Here is an 18,324-nt window from a genome sequence, read left to right as displayed (position 1 = left end):
TCATAATTTATCACATATTATCATCTTCGTGGACTTCAATCTGCACCATACAGCATGGGGTGGCACTAGTGATACCCCACGAGGCGCATATCTCCTCACAGCGTCACAGCAGCATGACCTAACTCTTCTTAATGATGGCTTCCCCACTCGCCTCACTGTACCTGGATCCCCACCTAGTGCGGTTGATTTAACATTCTGTCGCTCAATCTTGACCCCTATAATTACGTGGTCGAGACTCTCAGATACCTACACCTATACCTACACCAGCGACCATTATCCTATATGGGTTACGTATGGGGTTGGTAGACCCCTACAAGCCCAGCCCACTTCATTGTCATCTAGCAATGTACGCTCCATACGATCATTTGATGAACAGACATATATATCTTATCTGCAATATCATCTACGTCATAGCTCCGAGCGCATCAACACGTACTCTTCCCTTGTGTCACTTCTTCATCAGTATCTTGATATCTATCATCCTCCCAAACCATTCGCCTCTTCTACCCCTCGCCCGTTCCAATATATCCATTGGTGGGATAAGGAATGTCACCAATTAATATTAACCCGCAAGGCTTTATTCCGCACATATCGTCGTTCTCTAACGCGAGATAATTATTTACGTTTGAAGAATCATATTTCCAAAACTAAACTTATGTTTAATCAGAAAAGACGTGCTGCGTGGAAGTCGTTCATCTCCTCTCTCAATTCCCATATGTTAGCTCTGCATTTATGGAACGCTATTCGTATGTTGTCACGTGTCTCTCAACATCAAGTACATCGAATCATCCCACGTGATATCATCAATAAGTTTCTGCATTCTCTGACCCCTGACTATGTGATACCCTCATATAATGTTCACTCACAGTACTCCACTCTTCTACAATCCATTCAATTAAGTGAAATATCAGCTGTCCTTCATTCCGCCTCTAAATCCACCCCAGGTCCGGACTATATTTCATACACTATGCTCTGACTCTTACCCTTGCGAGCACAAAATGCACTTCTAAATTCTTATAATGATATTTTACTGATTACGCATATTCCACCGCATTGGACTGAATTTTTTCTGATACCGATCCTCAAACCACACAAATCCCCAACAGACCCAAACAATTATCGTGGTATTGTACTTGGATCTTGTATTCGTAAGACATTCTTAAAAGTATTATTACAAAGGCTATTATGGACTATTGAGTATTATCAGTTAATACCTAAATATCAATATGCCTTCCTTAAAGGAAAAAGCACCCAAGATCCTATAAATATTTTTACTATTGACCTGCTCCTAGCCAAACATCGAAAGCAAAGTACTCTTTCTATATTTTTAGATATCAAAAGTGCATATGACTCGGTTTTACTCCACCGTCTTTGGGAAAAATTAGCTGCGAAAGGCATACCTCCCGCCTTTATTGTTATCCTGCAAAAATTATATACATATCGCTCATTAAATATTAAATCATCGTATCATCATGTACCTAGCCGATCTGCTTGTAATGGTTTGCCTCAGGGTGATATATTTAGCGGAATTTTATTTGCCCTTTATATCAGTGAATTGGAACATCTCATTTCACAATATGCCCGAGTACTTATTTATGCAGATGATATAGTTCTTTACACATCGCAAGACAACATTGATATTGCACGACAGCTGATGAGGCAGGTCATGAGTCACGTGCATATATGGTTTCAAGATAATAGCCTTCAACTATCCATCGAAAAATGTGCGGCAATGATATTTACTCATAAACGTTCTTATGATCACTCTCCCTTTACTTTTGAGGGATATAGTATCCCTCTTACTACTCATCACAAATACCTCGGCATAATATTTGATCAAAAACTCACCTGACAACGACATATTACATTGATACGTTCAAAAGTTGATGGATTTATCAAAATTCTTAAAACTGTAGTTCGTCGTAACTGGGGCGCCAACCCAAATACTGCTCATTCCTTACACAAAGCATCTATACGCTCCATTTTTGATTATTCAGCTCATATGATAGACATCGCTTCAGTTACCTCGCTTATTCCACTCAATACCCTTCAATTTCAAGCTTTGCGCCTTTGTATTGGAGCACTTAAGACTACTCCAATCAATGCATTATTAGTGGAAACGAGTGAAGTCCCACTTGTGATAAGGCCTTTATTACTCGCACAGAAATATCTTATTAAAAGGCTTGCTTTCTCATCTTCCCCTTTAATTCCAAAGTTACAGCTACTACATGACTACTATCAACAATGTCCGCCTAGATCGGGACGCGTTCCAGCTATATATACTGCATATATCATTATAAACAGATCCTGCACTTCGATTCTCAGGACTCCTTCCGTACCCATGTATTCTACTCCATTTGCAAGCTTACACTACACACCCACAATAATTTTTTCTCATAAATATTTATTAACAGGATCGTCAGCTATCGCTGATTGCTCCTTCCCCATGTCAAAAAATGCGCATATCTCCCTCTGTTATCGGTGTAGTCGGTGCTGCTTTTGTTATTAGAGATTCCAGCACAATTGAACGTTTTCATCTTCCGACTACTTTCTCCATCTTTTCTGCAGAGCTATTTGCCATCCAACAGGCATTAATTTACATACAACAACATTCCTTGCCAAAAGCTACTAGTTATAGCGACGCTAAAAGTGTATTACAGGCATTATCATCCGTTACTCCGTCCTTAAATTTATATATATATACTGTCAAATCCCTACTTTATCAACTTGAAAAAAAATGGCATATATATTACACTCGTATGGATACCGGGACATTCCAATATTCTTGGTAATGATCTAGCGGACACTGCTGCTAAAGAAGCTAGTCGACTCCCAACGCCCCCTCTCACAGTAGCTATACCCCCTCTTGATTTCTATCCCAGTCTTAAGGACACTGCCTACAGCTCCTGGCAAGATGACTGGAATCAATCTGCGCGTTATAGAGGCACGTATTATTATCAACTCCAACCACAAATTACCACAAAACCCTGGTTTGCCAGGGGTACATACACACGTCGACATATCACTAACATTATTAGATTACGTTTCAATCATTCCCTTACGCCGCAATACAAGTTTCGTTTTCATTTAGTTAATCAGCCTAACTGTGTATGTGGTGAATTAGAAGGGGATAGTAACCATCTATTTTTTCAATGTCCTGTCTATTCTGCACCCCAGCGTAAGCTACTCGCTAGCCTGACACTAATGAAAATTCCCTTTCCTACAAGTCTTACTTGTCTATTAATTGATCTCTCATCTGATATCATTGCAGTCCTTAATCAATTTATTGACGATGCTCAATTGATCCTATAATCATTCCACGCTTATGGTCATTTAATTACATATTTCACTGGTATATACATTTATTCACTTATTTTCATTTGATCTTAGTTTTCTTTTGGCTCCCGTTATACTTCACTTTAGTTGCGACTGTTTGTCTCGCTACTATTCACAGCTACAGTCTTTTGTTACTCCCGTTCCTCGTGCTTCATATATTATTATACGTAATTCCGGTACATTCGTCTTTCACTAACTAAATCAGAGCATTGCGCATTACTGTTTTTAGGTTAGTACTCTCATCTCTGAACTAAAATTTCTGGTATATACCTCAACTCCTCCATACTCCTTCAATTAATACTCCTATTAGCTTTAACTTTTTCCTTTCTCCCTACTACATTTTTCCTAAGTGTTTGTCTATCCCAATTGTAAGCCCGGTGTTGTTTATGAGTAGTAGAAAAGTCGCCAAGACGGGCCACTTCGGCGTGAAATTTAGTACCTTTGAGTCCCTGTGCTTTTTTTCTGCGTCACACTCCCTTATTTCCCCCCTTCTCACCTACATCAAATTATTACGTTCCATACGAGAATTTACATGACATTTCCGCAGCTCGATCATATTTACTGGTGCTCAATATATTTTGTTCTCTCCACAAGTTTATACCTATCATTAGACGTTCTGTTCTAGCTTCCAACTTTGAATCCAGTGCAAGTTTTGGTTGTATGTGAACAGTGAACCCTTAGACTGCTTTCAACGACATTAGTTTTTCAACCCTCTATAATATGTGCAAAATGCACTTATCCTATGATTTTTAGACTCTATCTGGCGTGTGATCTTTTTTATACGTATAGTGGCTGGACGACAGTAAAAAAGTCCATTACTATCAAGAAGAAGAATTATCACATGACAATGATTAAATTGGTTAATTGGTATAATGTGTGAGAAATGAGGAGGACGAATATGTAATAATTCTTTGACCCATCGTATCCTGCTCATGCGCCGATTGTGATATTCTTCGTACGCGCACTTTTTAGTGATAGATTTTTGTACCGGGATTGAGGAGTAAGGAAGGAGCACTGCCGGTTTCGGTAATACTGCCAATGGAATGGAAATGAAATCTGAATTGAATCGATAATATGATCGATCGTTATGAATTTTCTAAACCCTTATTATCTTACGCCAACAACTGTGTCACACACACAATATATAATACTATAGAACACTTCTCGATGCGAAACGTGTTCCTAGCATGAATTCTATAGTTTGGCTTTGCTGTGTAAACAACAATAGTACGAGTACGTAAGGTGTACGCCAGATGTCGCACAGCGATCATAAGCGTTTCTTGGTTTGTGTTTCAAAGGTTGCCAATACGAATCTCGAAGATAACTGAAGTCGACCGATTCAGCACTAGGGTGTAAATCTATCGCTAAAAAGTGCGCAGATAGTGCTTTCGCGCTGTTAGTTGGGTTTGGATCGGCGCTTTGTTGAGTGTTGTGAAATAATGACATTTACCTTGATGATTGTGTTTGGGACGTTGGTGGGCGGATATGTGATTGCGTCGTTATTACTCTTTAAATTCCCTAATATAATTCACGCCAGAAAGCGTATCAAGTTTAAATGTCGGCATATAAGTCATAGAGGAGGTGAGGATATTTTGAATAGGCCTACTTGCATTTTCGGGGCGATTTGTAGTAAATGCCATCATTAATTTCTTTCATTTGGCTGGAAACATGACTTCTGTAGGAATATTAATAATATTCGTACCCCCTTCCTCTTGTTAAGTTTATGTGTATACTTAACTTTTCCCACCTGTGCGTACCTTCTGCTACTGCTCGTCCCGTTTTATTTTTATTTTTTTCTGATTGATTCGTATTTGTCGTAGCAGAGGATCAGATTTCACCTGATCGTAATGATTTTTGAAATAATTTTCTGCTTTATTTTGCAGGAGCAGGCGAAAATTACGAGAACACGATTGTTGCATTCAGAAGGTAAGTACAGGGCAAAGTGTACAATTGTACAAACCAGCATTTCTATCATCTTGTTTTCAGTTTTCGTTGCTGCTGTATGTTTGTGAACTAATGCATTTATATCGTAATGGGCCTTTTTTATTGCGTAGTAGCAGTTTGGGTGGGATTGAAATTAATAAATCCCCTTCTGTCTTTTTGTTCATGATGACATACCAGGCTGTTCAAAAGAATTCAAGGCTTACAAGGATCTTGAAAGGTCCTGTACTGGTGAATGTTGCTTCATATGGTAATGTGGGATTTTTCTAAACATGATGATAGGATGTATTCAGGACTGATGACGTTGATGCTGTACTGTATAAACCGAATCATTTGTAAAAAAAAAAAAAAAAAAATTAAGTAACGTAGGCCTAGGTTAGAATGTGCATTAACTGATTGAAGGTAGGGCCTAAGTTTTTGTGGGAGACATTTGCTGAAATAAGTTGGACCAAAATCAGAGTGAAGATTTTTCTCATCAAAACCACCTGTAATGTAAGAAGGTAAAACATTATCTTTTGTCAGCTCTTAATAAGATATGTTCTTCACACTACCTAAAAGTGTACTTTGAGAAATTATGTAAAATGTAGTAGGCCTCTGTTTATTTTCAAGGTGTTCCTAAGAGTTATTCAGATACCTGCCATTCAATTCGTGCTGCAGGGGCTTTTCTGCTTCTCCTTCCTGTATATTTTAACACCATTTTACGTTCCGTTGGTAGGAGCCTGAGCTTTTCCTAATAAATTTGAATGTGATGACCTTGTATTCATGTTCGGAACGCACTGTTGGCGGCCCTGAAGATGATTTTCCGTAGTTTCGCATTTTTGTATCGGGCAAATGCTGGGGCAATACCATAATCAAGGTCACAAAAATTGTAAAAATAAAAAAAACTTCATATATTTCAATTATTTTAATTCAGCATGCAAATCAGCTGCTTGAATAATCATTTATATGCAACAGTTTACTCCCCAGAGGTCCAGGTGGTCTGATGTTTGTTTACATATGGAGGAGACCTGTTTGTAAAAGTAGACTCTTGTAGTTAGGTTGACAAAAATGTTTGTATTCACCATTGCAGTAAGTTTTTGTCTCAGTCTGCACAGGTTTTCTACCAACCTTGACTCCTCAGCATGGGAAAGAAACTGGAAATGCCATTAAATTTCCTCATATATTCAATCCAATGAACTAACCAATTCTGAAACAACTTTTCAGCCACTAATTTCAAATTGTTCTCCCTATATTTTTCCGTATTATTTTTATTTGGACTGTCATTGCAGTTATAACATTCACTGCAACTGTATGTATGTATGTATGTGTGTATGTAATAATAATTTCGTGTGGCTATTTCTAGCCGAGTGCAGACCCTCCAATGAGGGTGAGCGGCATCTGCCATGTGTAGGTAACTGCGTGTTATTGTGGTGGAGGATAGTGTTATGTGTGGTGTGTGAGTTGCAGGGATGTTGGGGACAGCACAAACACCCAGCCCCCGGGCCACTGGAAGTAACCAATGAAGGTTAAAATCCCCGACCTGGCCGGGAATCAAACCCGGGACCCTCTGAACCGAAGATCAGTACGCTAACGATTCAGCCAACGAGTTGGACGTGTGTATGTATGTATGTATGTATGTATGTACGTACTATCTGCGCACTTTCTAGCGATAGATTTACACCCTAGTGCTGAAGCGGTCGACCTCGGCAATCTTCGAGATGCGTACTGGCAATCTTTTAAACACAAACTATGAATCGCTGTGCGACATCTGGCGGACATTTTACGTACTAGTACTGTTGTTATTTACACAGCAAAGCCAAACTATAGAATTCACTCTAGGAATAAGATTCAATTCAGATTTCATTTCCATTCAGTTGACAGTGCTAACGGAACTGGAAGTGCTCCCTCCTTACGCCTCAAACCCGTACACAAATCTATCGCTAAAAAGTGTGCAGATAGTATGTTTGTTTGTTGAGTCCTCAGCCCTAAGGCTGGTTGGATCCACAGCAGCTCTGCCATCAGCTGTCATAGATGGCCTAGGCATCACTGAAGAGGCGTACTAGGGAAATGAGGAGTGAGGTAGTTTCCCGTTGCTTTTCTTACTGAGCCAGAAGTTGCTATTACATATCAGTCTGCCAAGCCCACTGAAATTCATGCATCAACCAACCCTATGAGCAACATTTTCACACCATTCATAGCAGGGACTTGCTGTATAAGGAATGGCATTATTAGCATCGCTCATATCTCGGTCACTTTCATATTTTCAAAGCCAAGGATAAGACTGAGACAGGTCAATGAAAGTAACAAAATTGCTCCAGCCTATATCAGAAGACATAGTGCACTGTAAACACTAGGTCTCGCCAGCAAAGGCATTCATTGCAACTATTATTTGTAATTTGAATAGAGGTTTGGAATGTAAAAAAAAAAAAAAAAAAATCAAATTTAAAAATAGCTCGAGTAATTAATAGAACTAAATTTTCAAATTGCTTTGTGTATTTGATCTGCTGTGCTCATTATTATAAAATTGATTTTTACTATTTGTGTTACTTTGCAGTAACAGGTAGGTCTTACGGTGTTGATGGGTTTGGACAGAACTACGACTGAGAAGGAATCAACCGTGGCATTAATTAAGGTACAGCTCCAGTGTTTCTCTGGTGTAAGAATGGGGAACTACAGAAAATCATCTTCAGGGCTGCTGACATCATGGTTCGAACCCACTGTCCAGTTGGCAGCCCCTAATGAATAAAATTTGCTCTAAAGAAGCTGCCCAGAATAAAGCCAAATGGAGACACATGATCTATAGCAGTGTTCTCCCCAGAAATTTTCATCAACTGGGTGATAGGAATGAGTAGTCGGGTGGGGAATACTATGTAAAAAATTAATATAAAATTTCAGTTTATTCCCCTCAGGGCATTAACAGTAATATCAGACATGTAAACATTAACTGCAAAATTGAACAATTTTATTGTTATTACGGAAGGGATGTAAGTATTTTGAACTTCTAGGGTTCAACTGCTTGTTCATAATCGCGTAACATTGTGGCTTAACCACTCGGTTGCTGTGGAGTGCCATACAGGTTTGTGATGTCGTGCTGAATTGAATGCTCACGGGCGATTCCATGCTAACCCAGACACTGTTCGCTTACAATACTACGTGATAGTCAAGCCAAACATTTAAACTCCCATGTAATTGATGCAATTATGCTGTCAGTAATGAAGATTTATCCTATAAACAAACAGTTTTACAGTACTTTTCATTTTAATTTGAAGCACCCAGTGACTCAAATATGTATTAATATTATGTAACTAGCACTTCTCTAGGTTAAGTTAGCTGGATGGTCTGTAAAAATGGCATTAAAAATGTTCTAGGGTGAACGCTGCATAGTATGACTGAGAGCTGTACTCGACTGAAGGGATGGAGAGAGAGAGAGATCTAAAAGTACTTGGTACAAATTAAGGGTGCAGCCGCTGGAAACGATGCGCTATCAGTTGGTATTCTGAAATTGGGGGTGAAGTAACTATAAACTAGTTTGCTAAAATCTTCACTTTCTTTCTATAACGAGCATCGATCCTAAATCTTGAAACAAAACAAAATCATTCTGTTACGTAAAGAGCAAGGATCGATGATAATAGAATTACCATCCTATCAGCCTATTAGCTACTCCTGTACAAAGTCTTTACCAGGGTCCTGACGAATAGAATCTGCTCATCTCGGCTCAACCTATTGAACAGGCATGATTTTGCAGCAGTTTTAGCACCATTGACCATACACTTGCTCTTCGAGAAGCAATTTGTTGAACGAATGAATACCATATGCCCCTCTGTTTAGCATTTGTTGACTTCAAAGAGGCATTTGATTCTATCCTTCCTACAGGCATTAGCTGTACATGGAGCAGAATCAGCTTACATCAACTTACTTAGGGGAATATACGAAACTCTTCAGCCTTTGTTAGTGTTGGTGAAACAGTAAATTATTTTCCCATTGAGCAAGGTTTAAAATGAAGTGATCCCATCTTACCAAAGCTTTTCTGTTCAGTTTTAGAAATGGCATCATCAAAAATTCAATGGCTGGGCTGAGTGGCTCAGATGGTTGAGGCACTGGCCTTCTGACTCCAAAGTGGAAGGTTTGATCCTGGCTCAGTGTGGTGGTATTTAAGGTGCTCAAATACGCCAGCCTCGTGTCGGTAGATTTACTGGCATGTTAAAGAACTCCTGCAGGACTAAATTCTGGCACCTCGGCGTCTCCGAAAACCGTAAAAGTAGTTAGTGGGACGTAAAGCAAATAACATCATTAAAAATTCAATGGAAGGCTTGAGGAATCAGAATTAAAGGAAAAAGGCAAAACCATTTGAGGTTTGTAGATGACATTGTGTTTCTGGCTAATGATGAAAACTCAGATCAAAAAGTAAGTGTTCTTGTCCTAATCTGTCAACAAGTAGGCTTAAAAATGAACCTGTCCAAGAAGAAAATCATGCAGAATAAATGGATTACTACAGGAAACATGATCATAGGATGTTAAAATTCTTGAAAATATCAGTGAATACATTTACCTTGGTCAGTTGGTTGATATGACAGGAGATGTAAGACTCGAAATCTTCAGAAGAATTAAATTAGGATGGGAGGCACTTGGGAGAGATTCCACCATCTTCCAAGTCCAACATACCAGTAAATCTGTTTTGCTATTTGCTTTACGTCGCACCGACATCGATAGGTCTTACAGCGACGATGGGATAGGAAAGGCCTAGGAATTGGAAGGAAGTGGCTGTGGCCTTAATTAAGGTACAGCCCCAGCATTTGCCTGGTGTGAAAATGGGAAACCACGGAAAACCATCTTCAGGGCTGCCGACAGTGGGGCTCAAACCCACTATCTCCCGATTACTGGATACTGGCCACACTTAAGCGACTGCAGCTATCGAGCTCGGTCAGTAAATCTGTATTAACAAGTTCATGACTAGTATATTCTCCCTGTAATGACCTATGGCTGTGAGACCTGGACTGTGAATTAATTTATCAAACTGAAAATAAGAATAGCCTAAGGAGGCATGGAAAGGTCTTTGCTTGGATTTTCAAGAAATGAGAGAAAGATGGCTGATGATATAAAAGCAGTTTACAAAAGGTTAGTGAGATCATCAACAGTGTGTCCACCTTGAAATGGCAGTGGGCAGGGCAGATGTATCAAAGTTGTTCTTGAATGGAGCCCTCGAGACAGAGACCAAGAGAAAGGCCATCAGATCGTTGGGATAAGAACATTCAAAAGATCGCCGGAGTAAACTGGCAAAACTGCTCAAGATCACTGTGTGGAAAGGACTACTAAACACTTATCTGAGCTACAGACTTAGAGGCCATATTGTTCATCGATAGAACATTGTGATTTTGTTAAAACTGTTCTGTTCATTGATATGGTTATTGCTCTGTGTATCAAAATGTTCCACACCAGATACAATGAACACAAAAACTCAGTTAGACACAAGACACTTGGCCTTATGTTAACACACACATGACAATGCCCACCACTTCAGACATCAACATAGATTTTAAAATAATACACATCCAAAAAGTAGAAAATCATTAAATATAAAGGAGGCAATAGATATACACATCACAAAAAAATCCAACATGAATAACCTCAATGATCAGACACACCTAAAAATTCCCCTCTGTTTGCTCGACTAAATGAAATTACATATCTGTAAAGAACAACAATTCAAACTCCATTGAATGGTATAACTTATTAATTCACTAATGCTCATTAAACACCCCTTAAATCATTTCTAACACTATTTCAAGTATGAAAATGATACTACTAGTGCCATAAAAATCGAAAAGTGCAGTTCCGGGAAAGCTGATGCCAGTGGAGCATGACATAGCAGAAAGTCGCCAGTAAATGCATATTCCGGCCATCAAAAGGTAAATTCAAACATTTCAACAATTATTAACTGGGACGAAGCGTGAGGTAAATCGAAGGCATGCACAGTTCTATTGCACTATAGAAGACTGAAGGCAGGTTTCTCCTCATGGCTTTTAACATATCATTCTCAATGTATATAACACAAAGGTCAGGCAAATGGTTTCAAATGGTTTAGTGCATAGGTTTTGATACACTTCAGAGTGGAAGATGATAGTTTTTCATACACAGTTGCCGGGCTGAGTGGCTCAGACGGTTAAGGCGCTGGCCTTCTAACCCCAACTTGGCAGGTTCGATCCTGGCTCAGTCCGGTGGTATTTGAAGGTGCTCAAATACGACAGCCCCGTGTCGGTAGATTTACTGGCACGTAAAAGAACTCCTGCGGGAATAAATTCCAGCACCTCGGCGTCTCCGAAGACTTTAAAATAGTAGTTAGTGGGACGTAAAACAAATAACATTATATTATTATTATTATCATACACAGTTAACCGCACATGTTCTTCATACTGCTCTGTATTGAAATGACATTTGAACCCTTCTTATTTCTGCATATCAGATGTGCTAATTTAGGCACTGGTCTATCCCAAGAATAAGTATAATTTGATTTTCCTCAAGGTTTCCATTTAATTGACAATGTCACACTTACACATTTTGTTGCAGTAATCTATTATCACAATGCTACATGTATGTTGAACCCTTGTCCAGTTTCTTTACCGGGTCGGGTATGAAGTGAGATGAATCTTTGTAGCGTGGTTTTTTTACAACCGGATTAAATCCAGGTTTTTGGAATGAAATCTAGTGATTAGAAATTGTATACCACCTTCTCTCCTATCCTGCCGGTCGACATTCTGATGGTGAACATTTTTTCGACCAGTGGGACTCGAACTGGCTAACCGTGGTGTCAGACCATACATTCTTAACAATCATGGCCACCAGTTGGACTTGTCTCAATGCTACATAAAACTACTGAATTTTTCACATAGCAACCAACAAGAACACACTGAAGACTGTACTGTAAGATTGTGATAAGAGAGGAATAAGTATTGGTTCTCAAATGAAGAATAATGTTGGCTTGTGAGTCTGTCCACTGCATGCAGACAGGGTTGGAGCTTTTAAGAGTAAAATAAAATGCGTGTTTCCCTACCCCCTCTCATCACTTTTATCATAGATGGTTTCTGAGAGTCATAACTAGGAAGGTGCCCCTGGGCTGTCAGAGCTACTTCCGTGGTCAGCTGCATACTTCCAGTCAAACTGACTTATGCATACTTGCTTGCAGCCTAACCTGAACACACTGGATATAATTATAAAATTATGGGAACAATTATGACGTAAAATGTATATTATACCTAGGTTATCGTAAAACATGCAGTGCATGCTTTGCATGCTCAGTATATTTGCCACTGATTTTATTAGTAAGGTGTACAAAGAATTTAACAAATATTGTACACTAGTTCATAATATTCATCGATTCATGAAAAATATAATAAATTTAAAAATGAAATATGGTAATGATTAATTGGTTTTTTTAGAATCTGATGGTCTTTCAAAAATGATGTATGTCATTCTGTTTTTAATTAAACGAGTTTTCAAGTATAATTTATTGCTAAATGTTTATTTCTTTCCCCAGGTATTTTCTAATTTTATTTATCCTGAATAGATAGATAAATAAATGCATTGGGCAGGTTTCAAACTGTGGCAACGTTGGTGAGAATCTGTAATCATGCCAATCAGCTGTCATGCCCCAGAGCAACATTATTATTATTATTATTATTATTATTATTATTATTATTATTATTATTATTATTGTTGTTGTTGTTGTTAAACTAGCATAATCATGGTGGGTAAAAACTGACAGTTTAAGATATTTTGTTATAACTAAAGCTAGGAATTTTAGGTGCTTCACCGTAATAATTTTTTGTCATTAAAATATTCAAATTGTCTTATCTTACATGGAAAACATGAAATAAACAATCTTAACTGTGTTTTGGTTGCACCTTTCCTCAGTGTCAGCAGCTTTTAGCACACTCCCCAACTGATGCTTTTGCTCCTTTGCTGCATTTTAATTCCATACAAATTAAACAAAGGAGACCGAATGCCTGTGGCTTAATAAACTTTTCTCCCATTGCCTTTTTTATAAATGGAAAAGTCTCCCATTTTCTGCATGTCTTTTGTTAGAATTTACGGTGTTTAGAGTTGTATCATATTACCTTTGCTTCAGCGCAGTCATGTTAGGCGAAAGCTTTTGAATTCGTTTATGCTAAGTGAACTCCCATTAGACAAAAGGTCAGCAAATCAATTTGCGCTTCATCTTACCACAGGAAGAAACCGAGGAAGGTGAAGTCAAATTGACCAGTCGGCAATCTTGTCAATCAGGATCGTTGACTGCTGGAGTGAGGAACGAATTTAAACTGTTGTAATTTTTCAGTCCAGAGTACACTTTGGCTAGTGTGTAGTGTCTTTGTCATTCTCCTTTGTTGCCAGCATTCAGTATGTCGAAACAGAAAATGAACGCTGGGAAAATGCGTGATAATGTTAAACATTTTAGTGCAGATGATATTCAAAGTGATAGGTCTGTTCTGAGGTGGAATGTATGTGATATTGCAAGTAACAGTTGATGAGAAACACCAAAGTAATCATGTCAACCTGCATATAGGTGAAGAATAAGAAAATATAATTTAGTGAAGGTGGACTGTGACATTAGTTTATTGATGAGGCACTGACCCCTTCAGATTCAAGAAACAAGAGTGAATTTATTACTAATACTGTAAAGACATTTGGGGCGTGTGGTGTTCAACTTTCAAAGCCTAACAACCCTATTATGAAATCATATTTCCAGAAATAAACCGGGAAGTCTGTTCCAGATGAGAGCACTTTATGAAAATCATATCTTCAGCCTCTGTATGAAGAAAAATGAAAACAGATCAGGCAGTACTAGCCGATAATCCGGTGTTTTCCTAAAAAACTGATAGGCAGAATAGATAATTTTGAACATTTTAGTAACACCGCAAAAAGGACAGAAAGTTAAATCCCATATTTTTTACTTACCTTCTGAACAAAACAGATAATGCCAGTATGATGAAAACTTTCAACAGTGCATGGGTTCTATTGCAGCCTGAAGTAATTGAAAGTGAATGAGTGTGGCTAGTGCATTCGGACCAAGGGTCTTACATGTTGGCTAATTACCAACCCGTAGCCTACTCTAATATAAAATGTGACATGCATTTCACATACATTGCATGGAGTTTTTGAGGCAATAATAATAATGTAATTGGTTTAATCTCCTAACTACATTTTTGTTTTGAAGTCGCTGAGGTGTAAGAACTTTGTCCCGCAGGAGTTCTTTTACGTGCCAATAAATTTACTATCTTGAGGCTGACGTATCTGAGCGCCTTGAAATACCACAGACTGAGCCAGGATTGAACCTGCCAAGTTGGATTCAGGTCAGTGCTCTACCATCTGAACTACTCACCCCAGCATATACATTCATATGCAAATTAATTTGTATCTTCCATTAAGAAAATTCTGGAAAATGCTCCTGCTAGGATACAATATTTCTGTTGAAATTCCAGGACTTCCTCTACCACCTTCCTCAGTTCTCACTAGATGGAGTACTGGGTTGAAGGCTGCAGCATTTACCTTTAACCATCTTAAGGCTACATGTGATTTCTTAGACATTTAACCGAATGATTCCTCAGCTGTGACAAAGGACGAAGAACTAGCACCTAAACAGGAATTGCAAGATGAACTTTTACCACGTGGTCACTCTCTCCTGACAACTGCCATTACAAAACTGAAGGAGCAGTGTCCTCAGAAAGACACACAATGGTCTGTTTTGATGGATATGAAGGATGCACTGGAGGAACTGGAAAGCAGAACCTGGAGCATACCTTAGCCATAAACACTGATGTTGAGGATTTTACAGCAAATACGGATCTACATTACAGACTACAAACTAAATATGCACCACTTATGTCTGCTGAGGTGGAATGTTCCTTTCCTGAGCGGAGGTGCAGCTTTGTTGATTAACAAAGAAATGTTTCTGGCCTTCAACAACATTGTGTTTTGGGACAGTTTTTAGGCGTTATGTGGGGGTAGCATGCCTGCGTCTTACCTGGAGGCTCTTGGTTCGGTTCCTGGCCAGGTCAGGGATTTTTACCTGGATCTGAGGGCTGGTTCGAGGTCTACTCAGCCTACGTGATTAGAATTGAGGAGTTATCAGGCAGCGGTCGCTTCGTAGGCCAAGTCCCTTCAGGGCTGTAGTGCCATGGGGTTGGGGTTAGTAAATTTGTGTCCTAATATGTAATATTATTAGTTTTGGTACAGTTTGTAATGAATATTTACATTTTAAATTTGTACCTTTTAAAACCAAATTATTGCATCTTTTTGACCCTGCCCCTACAATTCCTTGCTCTAGTTGTAACATAAGTCAATGAGTAAGCATTTTGAAAAATAGTGACTCTTACTCGTCCTGTTAATGTAGAGAGGGAGTGGTAGTTAAGTGATATCATTGCTTGCTTGCTCACTCGCTTGCTCCCTCTCACTGTAGGAGTAGCAAATTTAATATGTGAGTCATATGAACATTGATGAGTTTAGCATCATTCAGATGGGCCTTGCAGTTCATAACAGGGTGCAGTGTGCTCCAGACAGCTGTGCAGTACTTGGATTGGTGAGGATCTCATTGATAGTAGACCTTATATTCAGAAAAATATGACAAGAATATTTTTTTTAATCTCACTATAAGTGGTGCCTGCTTCTTACCAGGTGGTCCCAAGTTCGATTCCTGGCTAGGTCAGGGATTCTTTACCTGGGTGCGAGGGCTGGTTTGAGTCTACTCAGGGTATGTGAGAACAATTGAGACTGTCTGATGGTGAGATAGTAGCCATGGTCTAGAGAAAACCAAGAATAATGGCTAAGATGCTTCACCACACTGACCACGTGTCACCTCGTAATGTGCTGACCCTCGGTTGGAGCAGTGGCTGCATGGTAGGCCATGGCTCATCAGGAATCTAGGGATTTAGTTTGGTTTGGTATTTTGACCATTTAATGATTTGCAGCATACTGAATGTTGCTAGATTTTAAGTATAGGAAGTGAGAACTGTATTGATAGATAAGGCTGGAAAAACTTCAAGGTAAGGAAATTCAGCAACTGTATTGTCATAATCAGTAAACTGTTCCTAAACATCAAAGGTAAGGAGGTTCAGGACAATAAATGGAAGTACTGTATATAAAAAATAGCTCCAGATCAGGAGCATTATGCATAGGAGAGGAATATTAGTGTAGTTTCCTAGGAAAATCTTGCAGATTATTGTAACATTAGAAATGGAAATAAAAGAGAAATGAGGTGTGTGTTGGGTATTTCAGGAGAACTGATAGTGTCTCCCAAGGAGGTGCTCAATGAATGGGAAGTGTGTTTTGAAAACTTCACTTGGTGCAAATAGAAGCCTTTGTGGTGAAATTTATATTTCAGAAATTAGTTGGATGAAAACGGGATGTTATTGGAGACTTTTCCTGTCCGTTGTTGGCCGGTAACCTGATTCGGTCGTTGTTTTTACAGATGGTTCGAGGGTGGAAGCGGGAGTAGGCTGTGCGTTCGTTGTCAATAATATCAGGTTTCTTTTTCCTCTACCAAAAGTTTGTAGTGTGTACACAACAGAGCTCTATGCCATCTGTGAAGCTCTGCAGTACACACTGATGAGCGCCGGCAATTTCTGCTGTGTACAGACAACTTGAGTGGGCTACAATCTATAAATACACATTTCCCTCGACACCCTCTGGTGCAGCGGATCCAGGACCTGCTGGCCGGGTGTTTGGATGCGGGCACCAGAATTACGTTTATGAGGCTAAGCCACGTGGGAATAGAGCGAAACAAGTTAGCAGATAAGGCTGCCAAGGAGGCTGTTACATTGCCCTTGTTGCCTTACACGGTTCCAGCTAGTGACATTCGCTCTCAGCAGAGACATTCGGTTATGTCTCATTGGGAGATGGAGTGGCAGGCCACCCCTGTCCCGAATAAGCTGAGAGCGATAAAAATGGAACTAGAATTTACATTTTTGGTATTTATTTCTTAAACCTGAAACCCTATGACTATACGATGCACGAGATATGTATAATCTATAGTACAAGACGTACATACAATTGTTAATATGCAGGTGGTGTGCCACTGAAATCTTGTTCGCGTGTCACCTAGTGACACGCGTGGCATAGGTTCGCCATCGCTGCTGTAGGTAAAAAGGCTCGTCATATTTCAACAATAGGAGTAGAAGACTGAGTTTGGAAGGGGGTTTGTGGATATATATAAATTTTTTACAATTTCCTTTACATCGCACCGACACAGATAGGTCTTACGTCGACGATGGGATAGGAGAGGCTTAGGAGTGGGAAGGAAGTGACTGTGGCCTTAATTAAGGAACAGCCCCAGCATTTGCGTGGTGTGAAAAAGGGGGAACAGTGGAAAACCCGTCTTCAGAGCTGCCGATAGTGGGGTTTGAACCCACTATCTCCCGGATAAAAGTTCACAGCTGCGCGCCCCCAACGGCATGACCAACTCGCCTGTATATATATTTTCTTTACCTTTACTCCAACAGAGCATATAGGACCAACTTAAAGGGTAATTTTAAACATTTTTATTCTGCTCGTTTTCTGTATTCAAGCAGAACAGGGATTCAGACTAAAGATTCTCCTACAGCCTGTTCTTGCTATATTTTTTATTTCTGCTCAAGCCAGCCAGCAGTGGAGCTGTTGCTTATGTGAAAATTGTCTTGCTTGAATGCATTATAATTCAACAGCTGTTACTGGTTTTAGTTGAAATGTATACTGAATTTGGCAGTAAATGTTGGGCTTAGACTCTCGTGTTATCATCATTATCTTCCTCCTCCTCTTCCTCCATGTTTTATGCGAACCATCCAGTACATATGTGCGAGTGACGGTTGTATGTTGCCCAGTCAATATTTCTTGGCATGTAAAGGATATCTTGTCATGGTAACAGCTGAATGAAGTGAATGAGCAGTACCCTAGTGAAGCATTGTAGCATGTTGGACCACAATGCTCAAACAGTGGGGAGGAGAGCTGTGTGTTAGTCATTGATCTGAACAAACTACCACTTCCTCTCTGTGTGGAGGCTCGATGTCGTAAATTTTATGCTGAAAGGTGTAGTAATAATAATAT

The 18,324-nt window shown here is 39.3% G+C and overlaps 1 protein-coding gene across 3 annotated transcripts in view; it reads left to right on the top strand.

Annotated features, from left to right (window-relative positions):
• Positions 1-4,701: 4,701 nt before the first annotated feature.
• The window catches only part of LOC136864532 (lysophospholipase D GDPD1), a 316,094-nt gene continuing 302,471 nt past the window's right edge, over positions 4,702-18,324 (top strand). For 2 of the 3 annotated variants that reach the window (XM_068226315.1, XM_068226314.1), the window contains exons 1-2: positions 4,823-4,917; positions 5,220-5,262. Coding sequence is in view for 1 of the 3 variants with exons in the window: in XM_068226316.1 (XP_068082417.1) it covers positions 4,776-4,917; positions 5,220-5,262 (185 nt within the window). In the remaining 2 variants the exon portion in view is untranslated. Of the gene's footprint in view, positions 4,918-5,219; positions 5,263-18,324 lie in introns of all 3 variants that reach the window. The other variant, XM_068226316.1, reaches the window with a different exon arrangement.

Source organism: Anabrus simplex, chromosome 2, assembly GCF_040414725.1.
Source record: "Anabrus simplex isolate iqAnaSimp1 chromosome 2, ASM4041472v1, whole genome shotgun sequence".
Classification (NCBI taxonomy): domain Eukaryota; kingdom Metazoa; phylum Arthropoda; class Insecta; order Orthoptera; family Tettigoniidae; genus Anabrus; species Anabrus simplex.
The sequence above is the reverse complement of the archived record's forward strand: the minus strand, read 5'-3'. Positions and strand labels throughout refer to the sequence as shown.